We start from the raw sequence: 27,809 nt of genomic DNA, 5'->3' as shown, positions 1-27,809 counted from the left end.
TATTGTCAGCCACACTACCATTTCCTTCTTCAAGGTGAGGACCGAAAACCAGCAGCTCTGCTGAGTCCTTTACCTCTTCACAAATTATGTTTTATCTGTTTCTTTCTTTGTATTTTGTTATGTTATATTTTTGGCTTTGTGAATAAATATTCTTTTATTTTTTTATTTTATTTATTTTTCATCACAAACACCGCGACGCGACTTAAAGGGTGTAACGAAATAAAACTGACAAATTCAATTGTCAAAAATCCAATCTAATAATTAAGTAACTATATATTATAGTTTTAGTAAAATTAATAGCAACATTCAAAAAGGATTAAATTTAGTTTTTATTTTGATTACTGTACTTTTAGTACTCGCGAAACAGCTTCTTCCTAATGTCTTCCATTTCAGTTTTTACCGAGCTTCTTTTGACCTTCTTGGCTGCAGCATTCCACTTCCTACGGAAGTCGTCGATGTTTTTGGCAACTTGACCTGTCTTTTTTAAGATGCCTTTGACTTGAGCCCAGTAGTGCTCGATTGGACGGCACTGCGGGACGTTTGGTGGGTTCAGTTCCTTGGGTACAAAATCAATGTTGTGATCCTTAAGGAATTTTATGGTGTCCTTTGCGTAGTGAGCTGGGGCGAGATCAGGCCAGATACAGTGCAGGAACATTGTATTTTCCAAAAAAAAAAGGCAGCAGTCGCTTCTTCAGGCATTCTTTAATATAAATTTATCTGTTTAGCGTACCTTTTGTGTCAAAAATTGAGCTTTTGTCGCCACATTCGCAGATTGCCTGCTACACCAGAAACTTTTCGCCAAATTTTCAAACTAACAGTGGTTTCCGAGTCAGAAAGAGTTTTAGTTGTTTTGTAGTTCTTTAATTGCCGTGTAAAATTGTGGACCGGGTAGCGTGGAAAAGTCAGCTTTGACGTTTCATCATCGATTATCAAATGCAATTTTTTGTGCGTAGAAAATCGTATAGTTTTCGAGTCCGAGTTTTTATTACTGAACGCTGTTTTTCCGTAACCTCAGCTTTCTTGACTTTCTCATGCGTCTGCATACCCGCTCTCCTCTTAGCTTTTTGCACCATAGTCGCGTTTGTCCGCATTTTTTCGCGATATCTCTGACGGACATGCTTCGATTTCGCCTAATACAGTTTATTATCTTTTTGCCAAGTAGGGTAGTGTAGGGTCACTTGCTCCTTGAGTTCTGCCACTTCGGGGCTGCTCTTCAAGAGACAACGAACTAAGGTAGTTTTTCAGTATGAAATCAACGGAACTTCAGGGTAATTTTAAATCCTTTGCGATGAAACATGTAGGACGTTGCGGATTTTCACGCCATTTGGAAACGACTTTCTCGCGGCGTTGTCTTCTGTGCATTCTGGCAACTGAATAATGCGAATATCTAAATTCTCTCTATAGGAATAAAAAAGGTAAGAATGACACTTCATACTACAACATGAAAATGGCAGCCATCTTGTTTGGGATACAACTCACAGCCGTTTGAATTTTACAGTTTTTTTTTCGTTACATGCTTTAGGAAGTTTCGGAGAGTCCATTGTCTCCGGCATCAATATACTTTTCAAGCAATAGTTTCATCTTGCAGATTTCATCCTTGGCTTAGCATATCGAAAGAGAACTTTTAAACAATCTGCGTGCAGTGTCTGAAATCCTTTGTTCTTATAAATCTGAATCAGGCTTAATAAATTTGTCATGAAGCGTGAATCCGAAATATAAAAGCAAATTATTCGAAAACTGTTTATTTTTTAGAGCAAGGAAAACAATTAATGGGATTCAGCGTAGTCGTAAAGGAAAACTCTTGGCTTTGAAACTGTTCCAACGAATCGACTCACGCGCATCCGATGTCGAATGCCGATCCAAATGCTTCATGCAGAAGGCATGGTCAGGGTATAAATAGATGTACTAAAATTCAGCCGAGATTTTAATCCCTTTGTGTGTACGTTCGCGTTTTGCGATCTTGAGATTTTTTTACAGTTGTACCAATCTTCAAAGGAAGACCAATATTATCCTCTTTAAAGTATTACTTACTACAGAGTTTAATAACACTAGTTGAATTGATTTATTTTATTACTTCCCCAAAATATTTTTTTTTTCAAAAACAGCTTTGTTAGGCATAGACACATTAATATCAAACTAATAACTTAATAATGATGTTCTATCTATTCTATAGTATAGAATCTATACCCACGGTAGGTATACGCATCTTTGATCTTTCCATGCTGTTTCAGCTGGTGAATTCAATTTAACTCTGTCCAATATTTTTTTTACTTTGAAACTGGGGGAAAACACGAAAAATTCCCGTGCTTTTACTCATGACTTTAAAATTTCCTACCTGGTCTGGCAGCTCTGGTAGCTAAAGGGCTACCAGGTAGAACATTTTAAAGTTATGCGAAAAAGCCTGATTTCTACAGATCTCGAGGTCAAAGGCTGACAAGAGTTGGCCCACGATCATAAAGCATGGCGTAGTCTGGTATTGGAGGCCTTGGCCCACTTTGGCTCACTGCGTCCGAACAGTAAGTCAGTCTACAGAAAAGTCCTGAGATGATTTGGCAACTGAAATTCACAAGAAAATCGTAACTTTCTAATAAATGAACTAAAAGAATTTCCTTGCTCACCCGCGGCCTTACGATAGCTAAGCTTATGCAAAACATGCGTGTTCATGCAGTTCCTCCACCTCCACACTGTAAGAACACACACAAATCACACAAACCCATCTATCACCACCACCACACTACACTGACGCGTTTCGAACTCAACCAGAGCTCATCTTCAGAGTGACACAACCGTACACCATGCTACCAGTTGTTAGACTAACGAAGCACAACCACCGTTTTAACTTGTTTGTTTGGTGGCAACAAGACAAAAATTTAAACAATAAAAAGCTAACTGAATTCAATGAAATAAATCGATACAAGACCAAACACAAACGTTTAACTTGAAACATGTCCTTCGAAATTTAATGCAATACGATGAAATGCAGTCGGAGGCACGAGATTGAGCGATGAGCGATAGGTAACAACATTTATTTTTCACCATTTCATTCTGTCACAAGGCAAGGAAGGGGACGGGGGATGGGGATAGATAGATATGATATACTATAGCGAGCGTCCACACGTCAACATCAGAATGCTACCTTTACTTAAAATCGCTACTCTGCAGCAGGTGTTTGTGGCCGTCTTCATAGCAATATAATTGATTTCAGTTCATGGACATATTCGTCAATTTTGAATAAATCAAAGAGACAGTTGAAACGCTGCGAAGCCGTAGGTACTTACTTAACCTACTCTCAGTACTCAGCATTGATTCGTTTACTGGAGTGTCACTCAAGAGTCGTCTACATCTCAGAACAAGTGATGTCTGGAGGGCGTAACATATAACCTAAGCACGTGTACTTATTGGAATTGATTTTGAGGTGACGCAATTTATTTTGAAGTACTATCTTTATTTGGAAGCACGTGAAGCATGTTGGAAAGAATTTAATCAGGTTTACACAAAGGTTCATCTAATTATTTTGCTGAAAATGTTCTTAACCCCCGAAGCAAGAGGGGTGTTATAAGTTTGACCGCTATGCGTGTCTATGTGTCTGTGTGTGTGCCTGTCTGTCTGTCTGTGGCACTGTAGCTCTTAAACGGGTGGACCGATTTAAATGCGTTTTTTTTAATTGAAAGCAGGTTCTTAGACATGTTTTATCAAAATCGGCTTAGCCGTTTTTGAGATATTGAACTTTGAAGTAACAAAGTCGGGGGTTTTCCAACTTTTTGTTGGTAAGGTTATTTATTCCACAATTTGATCTCCCATAAAATTATTAATTTAACAATCACGTTACATCAACAATACAATAACTGTTTTGAACACTGCACACTAAGCAATATAAACATTACATATTAAGACATCTAACTTGTAAAGCTAGATTAGGTCAGACTACTCTGACTAGACTATTACAATTGTGAATAGGTACTTTTACAGTTTCTAGGTGTTTATTTCTTGTTTTTAAGACGCACATTAAATTATAGAGAACCTATGTTAGTAACCACTATTTTTGGTCACGGTATACCAAATATGATATTGTACCTGGGCGACCGAGCTACGTAAAAGATACGTAAATTAAGCTTTAAAAGTAAAACGTTAATACAATAAATAAATAAAAACAAGTTACGTCTGACACAAGTTGTCACAAGTTGACACAACACAAGAATTTCTCGTTTAAAGATATAGTAAAAAAAAAAAAGCAAACCATGCAACTGGAACAGCTTATCTTATTTATGACTATTGTAACTAGTTACTGTTGGGATTACTCATCTGGGACTTTCCCGGGCGCGAATCAATAACGCAAAGATCGGCGAAGGATTGCCTGATCGTTTATTTTATCAAGACAGTCTTATTTGTTACCTGTAGTGTCCCTAATAACAACAGTTAAACAATTGTAAAATAAAAAATACTTCTATTTTTGAAAAAATAACTGTTCCAGCAACTTCACCGTCGTTACATCGATATTTTGCAATTTTCAAAAGTTAATATAGTTATTATTCGTGTTTTTGTAACTGTTTCAGTAGTTCCAACTATCATCTACAAACAAATATAGTAGCATTCTGCCCTAAAGGTAAAGTTCCGAGCCAAGCGACACTGACGCCACTAACGCCGCGTTATTATCGCCGCGACAGAGCGATAGTACAAGGTTCTATATAAATACATGACGGCGTGTACGAACACGGCGATACTTGACGCTTCTTAAACCAGGCTTCATCATACTTGCGACCCTCCAATACAAGTTTGCGCCAATCAGTGCGTTTTTCCGCTAGTTTTTTCCCAGTCATAGTGGTCAATTAAAAGCGCGTCCTAATGAATGCATTTAATACGGAGGTTTCGGGCAACAGGTTGCAAATGCAAATTATATACGGTGTAGATCTTTCAGATTCGCAGTTGCTACTTAATAAAGCTTAATCATCACCTATCAAAACGAGATGGTGCAGTCATTAGGCATTGTGGCAAATGGCAATATACATTTACAAAATGAATGCAATGCGATTTGTTGCGATAAACACAGTTCTATTGAAAATGACTCAAATCAAAGGCAATGCCAACCTCAACATTAAATACAGACAATCGTTTAACGACCTAATAAAATCTTAAGTATGCGCAATTTATGGCAGTAATTCAAAACAGCGTCTCTAATGTGTAATTTTGTTTCATTTAACAAACTTAAAAACTAGGCCAACGACTTCGCTAAACAGCCATGTAGGATAGCAAGTTAATTTTCCTTTTACTGCTGTAGCCTAATTCTGCTCTAATTGCAGTAATCATCAAGCCAACTAATCCAATGGGGACCCCCGTTTGCCTTTCGCCAGGTGGCGTGACTTCCCCACCACGTGCGTAAGCGCATGGCCCCCCCACTTAATTTTCATTCAGTTCTCACGATGTGTATACTCGTCTCTGTCACACGTAGCGCGCGAGAAGGGGAGTGATATATCGGATACTTGCATTATCTAGGACCATCGAAGCATGTTTGTTCAGAGAACTTGTGTAAGCGGGCTCTTTCTAATTTGCTTTGATTACGCGTTGTGTGGTTTGTGTAACGGCCGGTATAATTGCGAGCATGTACAGAAATACATCGGTCTCTATTTTTTGCCATGTACCTTATCGAAAAGGAGGAAGCTTGTATTGTCTATTTCGCGCGCGATATGGGAACCGTCTCGGTAGAAATTTCTTTCTGTATGAGGGGGACCGATTTTCGAAATCACGTGACTCGACGATACCATTCAATAGTAGTCAATATTGCCACCCAACTACAGACCAATTAAAATTTTAGACTACTTTTTTCACACACAAGTTTCGTGGTACCATCAGCCAAATATGTGGTCTACCACCCTAAAGTTGATAATCGTTTGCATGTCACAAAACAATAATGCCAATAGACGTGTCTGTCAACTTGAAAGTTCGACTTTAGCGACATATTCATTTGATAGGAACTTGTTTAAAAATTGATAGAACACTTATTTGTCTGATGGTACATCGGATTTTTATTCCAGTCAGTCTCTTTTAAATTTTATTTATTAAAAAATCAGCAACAACAAATTGCCACATTACAGGTGAAGACCCAAATCATTTCCAAAACTAGGTATAATGGTACGTCAAATTTCCTTTGGCCCCGCGTCAAATTTAATTTTTAATACAAGAATTTTAAACTGAATGGCAATCAAGAGAAGTTGACATTTGGTTAGATATCATCATCATCATCATCATCAGCCGGAAGACGTCCACAGCTGAACAAAGGCCTCCCCCTAGACCGCCACAATGAATGACAACTCGCCACTTGCATCCACCGTTTTCCCGCAATTCTCACGATGTCGTCAGTCCACGTTGGTTAGACATTATGTTCAAAATATTGTAGCTATACTCTGGGTCTTAGGTTGAAGGATATGGGATAGGTTTTTCCCGGGCTCGCAATAAATGATTAATTCGCTGACGATGAAACATCATGCGTCCGTCCAGTTCTACCAAATCATTTTTTTCTACTATCGGTTTCCCCATCTTGTCCGGAATGGTTTTCCTCGATTGGGTTCATTGAATTCCAAGCAGGTATTTTATTTAACCACAGTGCTCGGAAGTTTCGAGTTGGTCAGCAAAAAAAAATAACTAACAATTTTTTGTAATCATAGCAGAGATTAGTTTACACAGCATATTGGCATCATTATATTAAAATCATATTTACTTAAAAAAAAAAACATTTATTGCCACAGAAAATAAGACAGGTTATACAATCAAATAAAAAAAAACATAAGCAGGATTTTGACATTTATCTAGTCATTCATTTTATTCGTTCTTCTTTTGTGCCGTCAGTTCTTTTTGTAGCTGTGCGTGTAATCATTCACTTCAACTCTCGTGGCATTACCTATACGAGACGCGCCTCAAAGTGGTTATTATTGCCTGGTGGTTAAATCTTGCTATCAAATCTCAGTGATATAACTATGATGGTCTCAAATAGGGCTGTATCGGAACTTCGACTCCGTCTCCGTAACTGCAGAACTTCCGCAATAAATCTTACTTCCGCCTCCGCATCTTCCTCCGTCAAATTTTTGCGGAGTTGTAGAGGAGGTTTATTTACGTGGACATACAACGCGTGCTTAATTTTTAAATATAACAAATAAAGGTTACAAAGCTGCGAAACTGTTGTTCGTGAAATATAAGTTCCCCTTCTTAATTAAGATTATAGGTGTGCTATGTATGACCCTACCAATTTGAAATAAACATTTTTGAGTTTCTACACTTCCACTCACACTGTTGCCTCCGTTAACCTCCGCTTCCTCGGTGACGAAGCTCCTAACCTCCGCTAAGAAGATCTCCGTTACAACCCTAGCTCAAATGGTGGCAAAGTTAGCAAAGATATCTCACAGCCCCCGTTATCAGCATACAAACTTTCCCATCAACTCTGTTAATAAGATCCATGTTATCAGTCGGAAATCTCAGAGAAGATAATGCGATAACACAGGAGTGCCTTATCTATCAAGCGCTTAGCATAATGCGATAAAGATTCTCTCAATAGCATCTCTGTTTGCGTTTATGAGTAATGTGTACGTTAAAGACTTAACAGAAGGCATTTTCGTTGCATATGAATTTACCAGACTACGATAAAAAGAAGATTATGACTTAATAGCATTTTATTTTATGTATGTAGTTGATTCCACCCAGTTGCCTTTACTACATTGATGCTTAGGCCTAGAAGTAGGCGATTCTTGGTACGAGCTTGCGAATCCTTTTAATAATAAGAAGCCAGAAATTGCTGTTTCGGCTGAGGTGGATACATAATACATACGAGTATAGTTATTCTCAAAAATCTAAAACGGAGTCAACTAACAAAATGAAATGGAAATTTAAGGGCAACACACACAGAGAGCGGGCGCGGGTCGTGCGCGGGCCCGCGACGGGCGTATTTGCATGGCGGTATATGGAAGCCTTCACACAGAACGCGGGCGCGGGCGCGGGTCGTGCGCGGGCCCGCGCCCGTCGCCCGTCGTCACAAACACGCGCGGGCCGAGCGCAGAGTTACCAACTCTCAAAAATATTTATCCCTAAAACTTAAGTTAAAAACCCCTAAAATTGCTATAATTAATTGGAAATCCCCCTAAAACATGTTAGTATGGGTAGTGCCACAAGAATTGAAGTGAATGATTACACACACAGCAACATGTCGTATAATGACATCAGGCAGGATTGTAAGTTTGATATACTTACCATTCAGTTTTTTTTTAAATTTTCCACCCATCGGCTTACTTACATACAAAAAATCTCTACTTTACGTCTATGGGAGGTACCCACAAAATGTTTTTTTTTTAATTTTTCATTGTACAAGTATCATTTTGTCGGGATAGTTTTCATTATATATCCGTGCAAATATCAAGAAATAATGTGAAATATAAGAAATACAAAATAAATATAAAAAGCAAAACTTCCCAAAAATCCTTAAAAATACCCCATCCCAGTTATTTACCCCCTAAATTTGAGGGGAAAACCCCTAATTTGGCAGCCGTGCCGAGCGGCAAATGGCCGGTGTTTGTATCGCGCCGCCGCTTTGACACGCGCCGCCTCTGTCAAAGGATGCCGCGTGCGATTTATGGCTTTACCTTCGCACGCGGCGTCCTTTGACAGGTAGGGTTGCAACGATATATCGAATTTTTGATAGTATCGATAACTTTGACTCCACAGTATTGATATATTAGCATTGCCTATCTACAGTGTGTTACTGGGCTACCGGCACCCAGGCTTTTTTTTTTAAGAGAAGTTAAAGATACGCTATTTCTGTAACTTAACCATTACGTAAATTTAAATAATAAAGTAAAATCCACACTGTTAACTTTCTAATAAAAATATAATTGTCAGCCATGTACAGCTAATTAAATTGACAAGTACTATATATAAGTAAATATTATAAATGCGAAAGTTTGTGTGCGTGTGTGTGTGTGTGTGTGTGTGTGTGTGTGTGTGTGTGTTTGTTTGTTACTCCTTCACACTAAAACAGCATTTCAATGACATTTGGTACGTAGATAGCTGGAATAACATAAAGGCTACTTTTTACAACCTTTTATTTAGTTTCACCTGTCCCGTTGTCTGTCTGTCCGTCTGTAGTCAAATTCTGCAAGTATATTTTGACCACTTCCAGTAGTCAGATTGACTTGAAATTTGGAATACTTATGTAAATTGTGTAACAATACAATAATCTGGTAGTGACATCCTGGTAGTTCAGCCAGGATCGTCTCCGCAGCACGGAACTCTTCAACGGTTAATAGCATCGACTTGAAATATGGTATGCAAATGTAGTTTGTGTGGTTGCAAGACTGTCAACAAAAAGTACAGTCACAAAAAAAAGCTTTTATTAAAAATGTTTTTTTTTTACCAAAAACTTGCAAGTTAAATTTGACCCACTTGCCGGCATCCGATTGAGCTGAAATTTAGCATGCATGTGTAAATCGGATGACAATGCATTATTATTATGTCATGAAGCTGATCTGATGATGGAGCTGGAAGGTAACCATAGGAATCCGGTAATTAAATAACGCAACCGCATCGAGTTTGGGCTCGTTTGATTCGTCTTGATGAGTACTTTGGTCGGGGTGAATATGCGACCCTCTAAACAGTTAAAAACAAAATTAAAAGAAAAAAACCGACCAAGAGCCTATCGGACACGTCCAAAATAGGGTTCCGTAGCCATTACGACAAAATTAAGTAATATTTTTCTAAGGATTTCGTATTTTATACGGAATCTCCCAAGTTTAAAGTTGAATATTTCGCAAACAAATTACTGAAACGAAAAAAAGACCTATCCAACGATACCCCACACTGGCCACACTATAGGGTTGGATGAGAAAAAAATCACCCCCATTACGTCTATCGGAGGTAGCCTAAAAAATTTTTTATTTTTTTATTTTTTATTGTACCATTTTGTCAGCATAGTTTACATATATATCCGTGCAAAATAACAGCTCTCTAGCATTGATAGTCCCTGAGCAAAGCCGCAGACGGTCAGACAGACAGACAGACATGGCGAAACTATAAGGGTTGCGTTTTTGCCATTTTGGCTCCGGAACCATAAAAACCTTTTTCAAAACAAGCTTTTATTAGAAAAAATAAATGAACTAAAAAGGAGAAATATATATTGTTTTTTATTCGACTGGATGGAAAACGAGCAAGAGGGTCTCCTGATGGTAAGAGATCACCACCGCCCATAAACATCAGCAACACTAGGGGTATTGCAGATGCGTTGCCAACCTAGAGGCCTAAGATGGGATACCTCAAGTGCCAGTAATTTAAGTATCCATATTCAGTCTCTAGAACTTTAACTATCTACACACGCTTTCTTATAATGACGAGTATTTAATTAGTAGGTACATACATGTAACTTAAATTTATTTTTCCTTTTTAGTTTTCTAATAAAACCTTGTTTTTAAAAAGGTTTTTCCTTTTAATTTTATTATATTATCCCGATATTTCCACGGGATAGGGATGAGCTGGACGTCTGGAATAACACATAGAGAGAAAAGACGAGGTGACACGAGAATTGAAATTTGTATGGCAGCGCCCGCGGCGGCCCGCGGCTACTCGCGGCGGGCGCGCGAGAATGCATGCAAATTTCAATTCTCGTCTCGCCTTGCCGTTGGAAAATCACCATTAAGATATAGTTAACGCAGGATAGCAATAAATTCCTAATCCAATAAAAATAATAATTCTATTATTAAGTGCATGTATTATGTAAGTTCAAACACAATCACTGTATTGTTCATGAATAAATATTGAATTGAATTGTATTCTTTACAGACGAAGTTGAAGGAAACAACTAGTTATCGACAATATCGCGTTGAAACGGTCGATAGTATCGATTATCGATCTTTTAATTTCCGATATAATTAATTTTACCAGGCAACAGGGCACTGGCGGTCTGAAAGGTTGGGTTACGTGAAAAAAAATGTTGATAACTAATTAGATAAATATTATAATTAATTAATGACATATCGTGTAGGTACAGTCAACGTAATAAATAAGAGATCACTTTTGTACCTTGGCACTTTAACGTCATGTTTGATAAGCCATACGAAATTGTGTAACGACTGAAAGCGACAAGGTACCTATACCTAAAAAGTGATCACTTATTTATGACGTTGACTGTCGAACAACATACATAATATAAAAAAAAACACTTACTTTAATCCCATCCCACTAATATTATGAATGCGAAAGTTTGTAAGTCTGTTTATTTATTACTTCATCAGCCATCATCATCACGTCAAAATCGCTGAACCGATTTAGATGAAATTCGGTATACAATGTATCCCGCAGAAACTATACAAATTTTCCGGGATAAAACTATACTATGTCCATCTCTGTGACTACAACTATATGTATACCAAATTTTATCTAAATCGGTTCAGTGGTTTAGACGTGATGAAGTAATAAACAAAAACCGGCCAAGAGCGTGTCGGTTTTTTTTATTTCGATTATTTATGCTGGCTCGTGCTGAAGCACCGACTTCGAGCTAGTAGGTACACATAGGAAAATATTTTGAAGGGTTTTGTAGTCGGTTCCATTTATTGTTATTTTTTTTTTATTTGTTTGGAGTCGGTTTTACTTTTTTGTTAACCACATATATCTCGCGGTACTGTAATAATTCTGTGTTGAGTTGACAAAAATGTATCCATTATAAGTTTACGTAGATAGTGTAACTTTATTACTAATAGTACATTACTGCAGAGGCCATGAAGTAAGGGACGAGTTCGGGGTAGAATAAAACGAGTCCAGCAATCCCTGTTCTGGACGAGGTTTGTATAGTGCTTTTCTCAAACAATGTGAGGAAATATTTCATACATCCATCCATCCGTCTGTCCGTCGGTCCGTCCCATCCATCCGTCCATCCATCCATCCATCCGTCCATCCATCCATCCATCCATCCGTCCGTCCATCCATCCGTCCGTCCATCCATCCATCCATCCATCCGTCTATCCATCTGTCCGTCCGTCCGTCCATCCATCCATACATCCATCTGTCCGTCCGTCCGTTCGTCCGTCCATCCATCCGTCCGTCCGTCCGCCCGTCCGTCCGTCCGTCCATCCATCCGTCCGTCCGTCCGTCCGTCCATCCATCCGTCCGTCCGTCCGTCCGTCCGTCCGTCCGCCCGTCCATCCATCCGTCCATCCATTCATCCGTCCGTCCGTCCGTCCGTCCGTCCATCCATCCATCCATCCATCTATCCATACATCCATATATCACATCGCATCGCATCGCACTATCGCAAATGCTTACAGAGTAGTGGTGGTTGGCTGTTCGTAATTTTTCCTTTGTCAGTTTAATCTTAGTAAGCAAATTTAAAAAGTAAGAGCAGCGGACAATAATGGATTTTCATACATACTTCATGGCCTAGGCCAAGAAGTTATGTAGGGAGGTGGTAGGGAGCCATAAATGAGAAGCTTCATGTCTCCATTTCGTGACATTAACGCATACATTTCCGAGCATGTTTGAGAAAATAAAATTATTCTTATTCTTATTATTGGTTCTAGAACTGTTTTCATTTGTACTCCAAAAGTCGCCAGATAAACCATTTTTTTAGTCAAAACTTTTTTTTGGTCGCTAATATTTAAGCAAAAGCCGTCACTTCTAGGGATAAAGTCACTAAACTGGCAACATTGATAGCCGCTGCGGGCCCGTCGCGGGTCCGACCCGCGCTCTGTGTGAATACAACGAACCGCGCGGCTCCCGCGGCGGACACGACCCGACCCGCGCCCGCTCTCTGTGTGTGTTGCCCTTTAATTGACTTTAAGTATTAGTTATTAATAAAACAATCCGCAACCTTCTATTAATGACATTTGAAGAGAGTATTTTTCTAGCAAAAACACCTAAAGCACAGATAAAAACGTTTAATTTTACTTGTTATGTTATAATCTTGTGCCTTCATTTTACATTGGGGTAGGACTCTGAAGCGTTTCAACTGCCGGTTTTCCGTGTGTCAACTAATAATATAATCCTCAACTAAAAATCTCATTTACCACAAAAGTGGTGTGCGGACGCTGCCTTGAAAAGTTCTATCAATCTAGATAATATAAACTGAAAGACCAGCGAATGGTTCAAGTTTTAACACAACTAGTTTTCTATTGTACCAAAGTTTCGGTATAAAAGACGCCGTTTTTCCTTGTTTACCAAACTTTACCAAAAGGTCCAACAGGGAGGTTTATTAGCACTCAAGTTTGTAAATTTTATAGTTTTCCCTTTAAGAGCCCGGGGCTCCTAACTTTTTCTGAGTATGTTATATGTATATAAGTTTATAACTTATACATAGTATTGTCGGACCCTCGTGAGTAAATTAACTTGGTAATTAGGAAAATTGTTCGTGAAATGACATGGAAAACCCAAGATAAAAAGGGTGCTTTCACATTTAATAATCCAATATGTACCTATTTCAAAAATGCCGGAATCGATATTTAATGAAATTCAGCTAAAACCAGCTTTCTATAAAGAATTGTTCGTCCGTGTGTGGAAAATAAAATTGGTTTCCCAACTTAATGCTCAATTGACTGCGCCAGCGTTTCATTGACACCCTTAATTGACTCCATTAGGGGTTTGATATAAAAAAAAAACGCCGTACCATAGTATAATTTGAGAACTGTAGCTCCAGTAGGTAGTTTTCATTTTCTGAAGCGTAAGTCACAAAAACTCAGACAATCGTTGAACATGTGTTTAACACAAGGCAATTTCACATCCACAGAAAACTGCCATTATTATGCATTAATATCTGTCACAGCGGAGCATCCAAAAATATCTGCCACGTGCTATTGGCCCTAGAAACACAGCGTATCAGTGCGTATCAGATATTTATGCGCGTTTTGTTGTGTCATGTGTCATGTCAGATATAGATGCTGGTGACTGCATGTATTTTAAAATACATAGTCAGGTGGTGGTGTGTATTTTAAAATACTTCAAGGGTTGTTCATTTATTTTAGTATAATAAAGGGTTTACAATTTAATTAAAACAGTTCCCTACATCCGAACCGGGCCGTAACCTCCGTACCGTTTCCATGTAAATACGCAAGCCTATATGGTTTCTCATTGGAAATTTTAACACAGGCTATTGTTGCACTGCTGTTTGGACAGCGAACGCACAACACGGGGCATGTTTCACAAACAATGCGCTCGATGTAGCGGTTCGGGGAAACATCTGTGAAACTAGCTGGTGCTGCGCTTTGAAGAGCATGCTTTAGTTTATTGACAAAAAGATGGTTTAGGGTTCCGTACGTCAGAAGGAAAAAAAACGGAACCATTATAGAACCTGTTGTCTGTCTGTCATAACTCATAACCCTTTATCTTGGGATCGCGTGGAGGTATAGAGTTGAAATGAAAACTATATTATTATACTCAGGTATCAGGTCAGTCTCTTGAAGCTGGGGAAAAATCAAACTTCTAAGTTGACGCAAAACAGACCACGGTATATGCCGCAAAAACGTATACATATTTCGACACACTCCAGGGAATTGAAATTTATAGGTTACTTTCTGTTGACCTAGAACTATAAGTTCTACCTAGGACTATGAGTACAGGGGAAAATATGAAAATTATACATTTGTAATATACACAGCGGCACAAAATTTGGCCCATTCTACATACAGAATTACCTATTACTTACTGCTTTCATTTGAGGTCCAGATTTTTTGCCGCTCAGTAGAGTTGTCTGTCCGTCTAGTCCTAAATTGCGTATATTTTGCTTAGGAAGCTCTGTTAACACTGGCTATTCATAGATACCTATACAAATTTGTACAGAACCCTTGGTGCGAGAGTCAGACTCTTACTTAGCGGGTTTTTATTACTTGAACTATCCCGAGCCACAGGAAAGACCCGTATAGTATGTTAGTTTAATAAATCGCTATCCAATTAAGCTATAAAGCTACTCCCCTACGTACCAGTAAAGGGGGATCATGACAGCTTGTCTGAGGAAGCCGGCCTATCACAATGTGCCCGACGAGGAGTAATTTGTATCTGTTGATTAAACTTTACTAAATAAACAGAAGCGTTCTAATTAGGAAATCTCCTACAACTCCACTGTACAATTCTAATTTGTCTACGAACAGACGCAAGGACGCAAGATGCTTGAGAAGTAGTTGAAAAGAGTTCGTTAATTGGATTTGGTAGGGTGTGTTTGAACGATTTTCATAACAAAAAAAAAAGACTTTGCATCACTTATAATTATATGAGAGAGCCCTCTCATTCTGAGAGGAGGCCTGTGCCCAGCAGTGGGACGCATAAAGGATGGGATGATAATTAATGCGAAATGTTAATTTAAATCTGCATACATGTTTAGTTTAACCACTATACTATAAAAAAAGAAATGTAAACTGCATACTTTCTGAGAACATCATAAACATTTGTTTTTTTTTATTCGACTGGATGGCAAAGGAGCAAGTGGGTCTCCTGCCTGATGGTAAGAGATCACCACCGCCCACAAACACCTGCAACACTTGGTATTGCAGATGCGTTGCCAACCTAAATTTAATCTGTCATTGCATAATAACCGAATAGTCATTTTGAATAATATTCAAAACGAATAATAACTTTAATTTCTTTTTCTTATTTCGATGGTTGTCACGCATAAAAGATTTCTATCTTTCTTTATTTTTTATTTTATTTTTTCCGGCGATCATGCGCAAGGTAATAGTCTCGCTGCTGGACCGTATAAGACTGACCTCCAATAGCATGCTGAGCGTGCTTGCTGTAAAGTGCGACTGCCCAATACTTGCACGCTGGGTTGGGCTGATTAAAGGGGTGGCATGTGCAGATAAGTGAAAAATAAATTTTGGTTAGCTTTTATAATTTAATTAATTAATTTTAAGTACTAACTAGGAATAAGCTCTGTTACTAATCATTTATGGAGTCCTGTGTATTCCGAAATAAATAATTTATTATTATTATTATACATTTTACAAAACACCGTAAAGTAAGCGAGCGAGACTAAGTCGACGGAGCTTTGGTGAAGCTCCTACTCAGTGGTCGAGACGCTTCGCGCCTTGATGAAATACCTAACTTAACCTTACTACTAACCTAACCTAACCTAATTCGGTATCCTGTATTTTGGCTCAACTATTGTCTGCCAAATGTTTCATTTTCCAACTGTTTCATTTCCCAAGTCTTAATTTTCTCCAAAACAAAAAAAAATGACAGTGTATTTTCTTATGCTTTTATAGAACTCCGTAGGTTTTTTATATGAAAGTTCCGAATAAATTATGGTTTAAGAGAAAATCGTGAGTTGGGAAACGAAACAGTTGTTAAGTGAAACACTTTGGAAGGAAATAACTGTGCGAAACGGCAGAGAACCAAAATTATATTACGATTTACGAGTATGCCCCCTGATCCTTATAGTAAATGTTAGTATGCATTTCCATAGTTATAATATACATGCGTCGAAATATCAGGATCGCATTAAAGGTAATCGCGATAGTACTACCCGTAGAAAATATTTATGTGTAATGTATCATCTAGATATAACCGTTAGATTTCTATTCTATCTAGGCATTAGGTACTTGAATCCAGTGGTACAAGTATACCGGTGTGCCTGACACAACCTAAAAAGGCGTGAGCAAGGATTATGAAATAACATATTTCACATATTTGAGCTACTTGTCGGCTTTAATATAGATATCTGTACTTGCAGTCTGTAAAACTAACTGCCATGTACATGTTAACTCACTATGAAGAAGTATGCTTGAGAGGCAAAAATACTATACATGTTAAAACAGGCATTAACGCGTCGAAAATGAAGCGTAAATAATAGCGATAATCCCCTGGCCTCACGTGACGTGAAAGAAATGGAAGATCTTATGCCTTTCACAGCAAGAGCAAAAGGGACATAAAACGTGTTTGTGTGCAGTCGCTGCGTTTGGATCATGTTTTTCGGTTGTTTTGTGAGATAATACGATTATGACGTACAATACAATAATAATTACTCATTATTGAACACCATAATGGAAAAATACCATAAAGAAAAAAAAACAAGCGAAAAATCAAAATAGGCGAAAGCAATTACTTATAAGAGATCATTGTCGAGAGGCAAATCGTTAAAGCACGCTAAATAATAAAAATATGAGTTTCCATAGACTTAGCACTATAGGTAGTAATGTTGAAATCTACACTTCGCCTCGCTCGGTTTTCAACCAAGTTAAGTGACTAGTCGATTCTACAGGCCTCTGCTGCGCTCTGCTTGCTTCTATTAGATAGATAGAAGACGCACCTTGACTTAGTTACCTACTTGAAACTCAGAAACCTAATATCGTGTAAGAAACTTTTGTAACGCGTGCTACACATTTTTAATCACCTTACAAATAAAATGTTCTTCGCGACATTACGCACAATACAAATACACACACACATACACAGCTCTAGCTGTGAGAAATAAACGTGAGTAAACTCATAGGATGCAAAAATACAGTGTGGTACATGCATCATTTAAACAACCAAATACTCGTAGTAGTTAACATGTTGATTAGATAATAACTTTCTTATCATTCTCTCTATGCGAGTAGTGTATTTTAGGCAGGGCTTCCGATTACATGTTTAGTGTTACAAATATCCGTGTTTTGGCAGAAGTTTCTAGAGTCCATGCGACGAGACCCGTGGTCTTAAGCAGGGCATATGTGTGCAACTTACAAGTATTCGTATCTTGACAGAAGTATCTAGAGCCCATTCCACGTGGGTTTAAGGCAGCGATCCAGTTACAAGTTTAGTGTGCAAGTTACAAGCATCCGTGTTTTGGCAGAAATTTCTAGTGTGTTCGATGCGGGTTAAAACACTTTTAGCTAGGCTTCCTATTGGAGTTTTAGTCTGCAAGCTACAAGTATTCGTATTTTGGCAGGAGTTTTGAAAATGTACTCTACGAGTATTTTAGGAAGGCTTTTGATTACAGGTTAAGTATGAAATGTGTGTGGTTCTAGAAATTTGTAGAATAGACATTAGACGCGAGTGTTTTTCTTGAAGTTTTAAGGAGGGTTAGTAAAGTTGTCTCCAATTCGCCATCGATGCGTTGTTTTGTTTCACCCAGAAATGTCATGTATAAAAACTTTGCTTAAGAGGCCGTATATCAAAACTCAACTCCCACTATTTAATGTTGACAACGAAGAACAGAAAATATTTTGAGCAGATGGGCCATAGCCAGGATGACTAAGTGATGTTCTAATTCCAGGACATAAAGTGAATGTCGCTGTTAGATGCTGTTATATTATTAAATAATCATTTATCATCGTCCGCGTCGCAAACGACAGGCAGTGTCCATTCAAACACCAATCAAACCTCCTCGTACTATATTTAAGGACCTTTACAGATTCTATTCTGCTGTCTTCTTGACTATTATCAGCTTTTGCCCGTGACTTTGTCCGCGTAGACTTCAAAGTCTAATAATACTAAACTTAAGTTTAGTTACAAAATAATCCCTATCTACGAACAAACAAACACCAAGATTGCGTATTGCGTCTTAGTTATTTTAATAAAGGAATGGCCAAATTAATCGAACCTGTTTATTGGTTATTTCAGTATAATGATTCGGAACGTCTGGTTGTAGCGTATACTGTAGTGTAATTCGTTTCGAGGGATAACATGCCATCAGACTGAAGAGGGTAAAAACGCAATGGAAAAGTCGCCTTGCACTTGTTTTAAGAGGTAAATAAACACTGTCAGTAAAATTATCGACTTTGAGATACGTTTATTTTTAAGTAGCGGCTTGTTCTTTCTTACAATATTAATATTGCGCTCATTTAATTAGCGTTATGTAATTAATTAGTTAGTGAGGAAAAAACAATGTATCTCAGTATATTTCCATAATAAACAAGTACCAAGAAAACAATGTTCCGTGCTTCGGAAATTAACGGGGCTGTGCAAAAAGGACATTTCAGTTTAGACTGCGTTTAATATGACACCAAGGTTCTTATGTGACATGGCACAGCACTTACTAGGAGTTACCTTTAACTTTATATTATCATCTCTGGTTTAGGTATGGGACGTGTATAAACGTCCCACTCCTGGGCACAGGTCTCTCGAATTAAGAGAGCTTAGTCTGTTAATATTATAATGCTTGTCTCATGTTTGAAAGCATCTATGACTATGAATGAACGTATCGCCGGAGATGAACGGCAAAACAAAATTCTAACAGGTATAGTATAAACTGTCTACTAATTGTTTTTAGGGTTCCGTACCTCGAAAGGAAAAAACGGAACCCTTATATTATAGGATCACTTTGTTGTCCGTCCGTCCGTCCGTCTGTCAAGAACCGTTTTCTCAGGAAATCGTGGAGCTATCAAGCTGAAATTTATATCAAATACTCAGGTTTACTATCCCTTGGAGCTGTGAAAATATCAAACTTCTAAGCCAACGTAATCAAAAAATACAGCCGTTTATGCTGCAAATTTTCAACACTTGCAAGGGAATCAAAACCTACAGGGTACTTCCCGTGAACTCAGAATCTTGAAATTTGGTATGAAGCAACCTCTAGCACAGATAAAGGAAAAATTGCGAAACGCATAAATTTTTAGTTACATCATATATTAAAAATATTTGTTTTTTTTTTAATAATTTGTACGGAACCCTCGCTCTTGCACTTGGCCGGGTTTTTTTTTTTGTCATCTTTACTATTGTAAACAAATTACACGAAGCTCAAGAGCAGTAGAACCTATAGTCTAATGCGTATTCCACGTAGTTTTCGACGTTTTAAGGAATAGCTGGATTTGGTATTGATCTTAAAGTTGACAAGCAAAATGTTGATGGTGAGCGTTAGGCTACGTTTCCACCAGAGATGTGCGAGGATGTGTTGCGAGGAATGTGTTTGTCGTGAACCAATAGAAACACTTCCGCTCTCTCTACTGAGCTGTTTCCACAAGAGATGCGCTGTGCGAGAATAGGTAAATGAAGCGTTTTTACTGATTCCAATTTTAATGCCAATTCTGGGCTTCCAATGTAAGTCTTGATCAGCACTAGATAGGATAGAGCGAGTGGAGCAGCTATTATAAGGCGAAAGCTAGAGACTTTCAATAACTACACTGTGTGGTCTACACTGATGTTTATGAAATGTTCTGATCATTTAGTCAAATCCAGGATGTCATTTTTGGGAACTCCCGCAATGGTTTACGCGAGCAAAGCCACGGGTAAAGTCTAGTAACTATTATAAGTACTCTAATCACTTTATGATGGATACAGTAAACAGTTGGCGGGCGGACAGCTCGTTAATCATTGGACATTTCCTTCAGAAAGCATTGACCAACAAAGGAGGGTTTCCAACTGAAGCTGTACACAACTAGGCTCATAAAATAAATTGGCAAGTACCGTCATCATAAAATTCATCGTAAACCTTGAATCAATTGAGAGTTTGTCAGCTTAATGTAATAAGGAGGTGTTTGGTAGACAATTAACATAGGCTACTTCGAGAAAGTGTACCAATAATATATAACACAAAATAAATTAAACCACTACTATCCAACGTGTTTTCTACTTGTTGCGCTCTGCCAAGACGCTGACTGCAAAGTAGTTACCCAAAGCACAAGGCACAGAGGCTTAAATGGGCAGGACACTTGGAAAAGATCGGGGACGAGAGAGCAATTAGGACAATTTCCGAGTGAACCCCCCAACAAAAAAGACCCAGGGGAAGACCCAGGAAGCGGTGGAAGGACTGTAAAGAGGAAGAGCTCAAGCGCATAGGCAAGAGAACATCGTGAAGAAAGGAGGCCAGGGATAGAGCAAAATGGAGAGGAATCATTGAGAAGGCCAAGACCCACAAAGGGTTGTAGCGCCGCAGGAGAAAGAGACCCAACGGTATACGAAATTTTAAGAGAAAACACTCGCCGCTGCTTGCTGGCTTCCGTTCGCGGTCTAAAACGAAACTATTTCACCCTATCTTCGGCCTAACTTCAGCCACATTTCGTAAAAATGTCACTCCTTGTAACCGTAGGACGTCCTACATTAAACTTACCTACCGAATCGTGATCTCCACTCAAAAACTAGTTTACCTACCCCAGTGGTCATCGGTTCGTTGACAAATATAGCCTGCATTTGTTATAATAAGTATAGCTACACATCTAACTTACGACCTCGACGGGCACAATTTGCATCTGCATAGTTGCATTAACACTACAATATCGTCTACAAGAGTACAAGGCCAATTGTATGTAAGATGTCACGGGATAATTCAACTTTAACGATAATTGCCCACACACCTATGTCATTATTTAACAGCAGAGTAAATAAAATAGCAACTGAACATATAGCCGGTTCACGGTCTTTGTAAGTGTGACAGATGTATTTAAAATACGGTTGGAAACAAATATTATTACGACAGGAAAATATTGGTTTATATATCTTAGTAACTGAACTGGTAGGCTATAAAGTGAGCTTTAAGGCCGTTTCGCTCATTTCAGTGAGGTCCGGAGAATCCGTCACGATGCTGACGTGATAATTATTGAACCTTTGATTGACTCAAAGGATAGGATGAAAAGAATAGGAGGTTGGGTTTTAAGGGATAAGTTCGCCTTTGAACATATATCTCATGTTTGTCAATGAGGGCTATCGTTTTTTGTCTCACTAGATGGCGCACTGTTGCGTGAGGTTTTTAAGTATGGCTTTCAAAGTCTGTTATTACGGGCGTGAAAACAAAGTTTAGATTAAAATCATATTTAATACACCTAAGACCGTACCATAAAAATATCTAGCATGCCACAGTGTTCCATAGTCCCCGTTTTGTTCGGAAAAAAGGGAGGACAAAGGTTTCCGAAAGACAAAACTGTCTCAAAACACAGACATTCATTGCCCCGGAACGCATATTTGCCATAATTAATTTCAGATATTGCAAAATATTCACAAAATTATTCTAATTATAAATAAACCCGCGTAGCTCACCCAAAAACTATGAGATTTGACATTTCGGAGACCTCACGCTACACTAGCGCCTCTAGCGGCGAATTCATACGCGATAGCCCTCACTGTGTTTGTTTTTTGTACAATAAAGAGTTTTACATACACTAACGGTCAAAAGTTTAAGTTATTCTACAGATTTCTAACTTGAGTTTTTCAACTCAACAGATTCCTAACTCATTTTATCTTAAAGGTGTTCTCAGGTACGACGAGCGAAGCGTGTATGTGTGGTTGTGTGGTTAGGAAGAACTGTCACCCGCCTAAATTTTCGAAGAGAACCGCGCGCGAAACGAGTCTTACACAACTGAGAAAAAACTTTACCGAATTTCACGTTTTAAGTCAGTGGGAAGTAAAAAAAAAACTGCGGTACAGAATTTTGTTAAAAAAAACTGGCCGTATGCATGTAGGGTTCCGTACTTATTGCAGCAAATATTCAATTTTAAGTTTAGATCGACTATTACTTCTTAACTTGTAAAGGACTTTAGCATCAACCGTTTGGCTTTAAAATCTGTGCGAAAGACGGACGGACGGACGGAAACGTGAGTAAGGAATAAACAAATACCTATCACAAAAATTGAAAATGCCACGAATTGGCATAATTTTACAATAATTTAACTGCTTAGTAAGTAACGACGCGCAACTTTCTGAATTGTAATAAAACATTATATTTTTGCGAAAACTTAATCACAACTATCTAGAAAACCAGTATATCTCGATAAATCGCTATTCTGACGTCTTTTATCGATAACGTACAAATAAATTATGATTAAAATTCAATCACATTTCTATCAGCAGCTTCACAATCAGAAGATAAGAAATACTACAAGTTAAGGAGCGTTTAGATTACTATTTGAGTAAGACTTAGGGGCTGTTGCACCATCCATTGATTAGCGTTAACCGCCGGTTAAATGTGATGCCGTCTCTGTCTATTCGAACAAAACAAATAGAGACGGCATCACACCTAACCGCCAGTTAACACTAATCAATGGATGGTGAAACAGCCCCTTAATGTTGTATAAATAATTTTTTTTTGCAAGAGCCCTTGTTAATTTCCTTGGCCTGAATTAAGTACATTGTTGATTCAATTGAAGCTGCCAAACTTAGACATTAACAACTGAATTTGCAATTTATTCATAATAATATAACCAACTTAGAAAAGTCAAAAACCTCCGACATTGTCATTTTAAAGTTCAATATCTCAAAAACGGCTGAATCGTTTTTAATAAACCATAGCTAAGAACCACCGCAATAGCAAAAATCCGCATAGAAATCGGTCGATCCGTCTGAGAGCTACGATGCCACAGACAGACAGACATTGGCGCCAAACTTATACGCCGCTCTTTTTCCGTCGGGGGTTAAAAATATAAACAAACAGACCATGTTTAGTGAGAAATGAAACATGTCTACGAACCATCGCTAGAAAACCTGCTTTCAAATAAAAAAACGCATTCAAATCGGTCCACCCGTTTAACCCGTGCTACAGGCAGACACACATAGCGGTCAAACTTATAACACCCCTCTTTTTGCGTCAGCGGTTTAAAAAAGAAACTGGTTAAAAATTTGATTTTACAAAGTTTTACAGTGATTTTTTGAAAAATCTTTATTACTTAACGTAACTAGACAGTCGTTCGTGAATTCCAAAAAAATATAACTCTGTTTGTATGTATTTAAAGATAGCTTAAAAATTGTTTTTCCGTCCAATCGCGAAAATTTCGTAATTTAAAATAATATATGTCCTGTAAAATCCCGTTTTGTATTGCGAAACTTGCGAATCCATAGCGAAGTAGGTATACCGTATTCGCTGACGTTTGAATTGATAAAAGGGATAAATATAAAAAAAAAGTTTCAATACAGAATAGGTACTTACCCAAAGTTTTATCTGTAGGTATATTATATCAAGAATTTTTCGAAATATGGTATCATAATTTTTTTCCACCTCTTAGCGTCTTAAGGAATTTATTAAGATATTGCCACTATTGTGCCTTAGATGACTTGTAGAGAATCCCATTGTCTATGAATACAATAAAAAAACTATAACCTGGTTTTATTTGTATTCTAGGATGTGGTCATACGTTAGAGACAATCTATGTTAATCTATTGCCGACGTTCGGCAGGCGTGTGGGGCTCCACAGTAATAAAATAAAACAGATAACTATACCAATATTAAGTATGATTTATACTATAACATGTCGAGCTAAACTCGATTTAAGACGTGAGTTATCTGGGTCAATATATTTCATATGATTTATAGATCATAAAACTAAAAAAGTCTTTGGCCCAACTACTTTCAGTCTTTTAGGAAGACCTTTTTAAGGGTGAATGTTAGTTAGAATTTACTAAATAAATAAAAACATATTTTTCTGATGATGATATAATAAACATTAGGTAAATATCTAATAATAAAGAAAAGATAACAACATATTGTAGGAAACATCACATTGAAACTACATATTTCATCTACGGACAATAACTAATACTTATTGATATTTATTTTGTATAAAAAAGGGTACACGCAAATAACACATAGGTGTTCAAAAAGTTTTGTATTCTAGAATGTGGTGTTTGTTAGAATAAGATAGTTATTTATTGGCAATTCTTGGCAAGCATGTGAAGGGGGCTTTACAGTAATAAAATAAAAGAGACAGGTACAGTCACCAGCACCAATATCTGATACAACTCTATTTCTAGGACCGGAAGGACGTGTCAGATATGTTTGCACATTCCTCTGTGGCAGATATTAATGTGACTGTACTATGATTAAAATTTACTGAATAAAATATGTTGAGCTGTAATATATTTTTCTACTACAATAGATATTAGGTAGCTACCTAATATTTAAACTGATAAAAGATGTATGAACACGAAAATGAAATGAACTGCTTTTGCCATTTGTGTACAAAAATTATTAATTAATTTTTAAATGTTTAATCTTCTGTAGAAGTAAATATAATTATGTACAAATTCACAGGACACCTATTTCACAGGACGTAAGAGATATTTTTTGTCCGATTAGATTTTACTTTGCAACTATTAGACATACATTCTAAATTTCTAATGTGAAGGTCAGGTAGTTTCAAAGTAGCTTGTAAAATCTGCAAATGCAGTAACAAAACAATATAGTTATGTAATCATTTTTAAGGTTTTTTTAATGAATTTATACCTAATTAAACTATGTAGTTTGATATTGAATCACCATTAATCAATGTTGTAACTTTATACATACTTACATAGAATGGAGAAAGGATGTATAGCAACTCTGTAGCAAGTACTTCCTATGGCCTAAGAATTAAAAAACAGTATACCGTTTTTTCTTTAGCAAAGAATTTAGAATGCATACAAAATAAATATTTTTTTGCACAAGCTTTGTCATAAATTTAAATTTCATTACAATGCTGTACTCTTTGTGATATTTATGATAGTTTAAATGGGCCCCGGAAAAACAGAAATAAACAAAGATTTATCAAAAGCCATTTTTACATCATTTTTTTTATATCTATTATTTTAACAAGGCTTACTATGCAAATGTGACTATGTCAGTCTCATGGGAAGCCACAGAGAACCACATTAAACTCTACCCTGCCCAGAGACGGAGTCTGTGTACAAGAGCATGTCCAATGAATTTATAAATCAACACTGCATCGTCCGAAAAAGGCTTACTTAAGATCATATTCACACAGACCTCCATTATACAAATTTACATGATCTAGACATTTTTTCCTAATCTAAGAAATTTTTCATAAGCTGCAGTTCAACATGCGCAATAAAAACAGTTAAATTAAATAAGAAATAATTACCTGGTGGGCTGTCAGTGAGTATGGTGATACCGGTGGGATCAACATGAGGCGGGAACGCCTCGTACAGGTCGGCCTCCTCTTCAAGCACTGCCGACAACATAGCTGAGGGCATCCCGTCCACCGTCACAACACTGCACAACACAACACCGGTCCTGGCTTCCACCGGACTCACACCCGTGAGCCCACCCGAGCCATCCCGACCAAGCACCTAGGTCAAATCCTGTTGCACCATCTTCAAATCTGAAAGAAACAACACGGGCTCAGTACAAGCAAGCAAGCCACAGACTGAGCTATCACGCGCGATTTAAATCCGATTACAACCAAGATAAGAGCTCAAAATCCAACCAAATCAGTTACTGTTACCTAATTGATTATAATTAAAGCTTGTTTGGATCAGCTGATCCCAGCCGTTGCCAGAACAGACTTGACATTTTATTGCTATTTTAAGATTAGGCAGCTGATCGACTCAATGTCAGCCGCTCAAACGCCCATCCCCGGACTTTTACTTGTGAAAGGCGTTTTAATTTAGTTACTCACCGCAATCCTGGCGGTAAATGATGCGGTGCAGTACTAGCGGCTCCGTATTTACTGCTTTGGAGCCCCGCGACGACTAAACGAACCCGAACAGCGCAGCTCCCGGAGCGACGTAATCTCGAATAGGATAATAGGCGAGACGAGCGGGAGCCGACGCTTCTGCTTTGTCACTTAAACGAACCACACTGAGCATCACTCGGTATCAATAACTGACCATACGCACGGGTACATTATTAAAATTAGATCAATTTCACTGATAAATACTGGCTAATTTTAAAACCCTTTTCCTAATCCACTAAGTGTCGGATGAAAGTCGTGCGATGCTATTATTATTAGATTTTATTTAGTGCATTTGATACGTGCAGGTTGTTCGAGTTCGATTTTTGCGGAAAATAAAGTAGCCGTGGATGTTAAATCACACGTCCGCGATTTGTAAGAACGGGAGTTAGTTGCGTCTCGTACCGTAGTACTTGGTAGTACCGTACGCTTTCGCCTTCCTTCGCCTCGCGGTCGTCGTTCGTTCGTCGAAATGTCATAGACTAACTATTGACGAGGGCCGCTCGGTCAAATGCGCTTTTGTGCCTACAGACAAACAGGCTAAAGATAGTACCATGTCGGTGATTGAAAAAAAAAAACTTATTTAGTTCCTATGAGAATAAAATCACAAAAAGTATTTGTCATTTGGGTACAGAATGTATGAGAGAAACGGATACAATTAAGGTATCACTAAGAATTGATTGTCAATCTACTTAAATAAATAAAACGAAAATAAAATTTCAATTAATACAACCTTTTTTTTGGTGACTGTACTTTTTGTTGACTGTACTTGCATTGTCATTCAAACTAATTTAATGTTAAGTCGATGCTATTAACCGTTGAAGAGTTCCGTCCTGCGGAGACGATCCTGGCTAGACTACCAGGATGTCACTACTAGATTAATTTATTGTCACACGTACATATAAGTTTTCCAAATTTCAAGTCAATCTGACTAATGGAAGTTGGTCAAATTTAACTTGCAAGATTTGATTACAGACAGACAACGGGACAGGTGAAACTAAATAAAAGCTTGTAAAAAAATGATGGGCACCTAAGGGTCGAAATTGAAATAGTAATTTTTAGGTTTAATTTTTGTTTAGCTATTTTAAGTTATGTTAATTTTATACTTAGTCCCTGTTTTTAAACCTACTTCTATTGTTAAATAAAAAGGTATTTATAATTGGTCAATGAAGCCCTATGATAAAAAATACAGCATTACAGTTAAACACCAATGTGTAAAATTCAATTTAGACAAAAGAAAAGATACACAGACATAAAAGAAGTAAAGAACATACAAAAAAAAGAACTAAGGATTTTATACAACAATAAATAAATTACATCAAAACTAACAAATGAAAAATTAGACATGTTATTGCGAAATTTATATTATTTTTTATAAAAATTTACAAAATAAATTAAAAAAATAGATTCGACGTTAATTATTAGACTTATTACATTGATGACTGGATAAAGTGCATTACTTTCTTTAACGAATGGTGATGATTCCTTACACACTGCTAGGAGAAGGAAATT

General features: G+C 37.6%; 1 protein-coding gene across 1 annotated transcript in view; it reads right to left on the bottom strand.

The window, feature by feature from the left end:
* The window catches only part of LOC141445712 (GTPase-activating protein skywalker-like), a 34,108-nt gene extending 7,341 nt beyond the window's left edge, over positions 1–26,767 (bottom strand). Inside the window, exons 1-2 of the mRNA XM_074111602.1 lie at positions 26,244–26,767; positions 25,707–25,946 (exon numbers count right to left, since the gene is read on the bottom strand). Of these exons, the coding sequence (XP_073967703.1) occupies positions 25,707–25,818 (112 nt within the window). The 5' untranslated portion in view covers positions 25,819–25,946; positions 26,244–26,767. The remainder of the gene's footprint in view (positions 1–25,706; positions 25,947–26,243) is intronic.
* Positions 26,768–27,809: the final 1,042 nt, after the last annotated feature.

The sequence above is a fragment of the Choristoneura fumiferana genome, chromosome 3, assembly GCF_025370935.1.
Source record: "Choristoneura fumiferana chromosome 3, NRCan_CFum_1, whole genome shotgun sequence".
Taxonomy (NCBI): Eukaryota; Metazoa; Arthropoda; class Insecta; order Lepidoptera; family Tortricidae; genus Choristoneura; species Choristoneura fumiferana.
The sequence above is the reverse complement of the archived record's forward strand: the minus strand, read 5'-3'. Positions and strand labels throughout refer to the sequence as shown.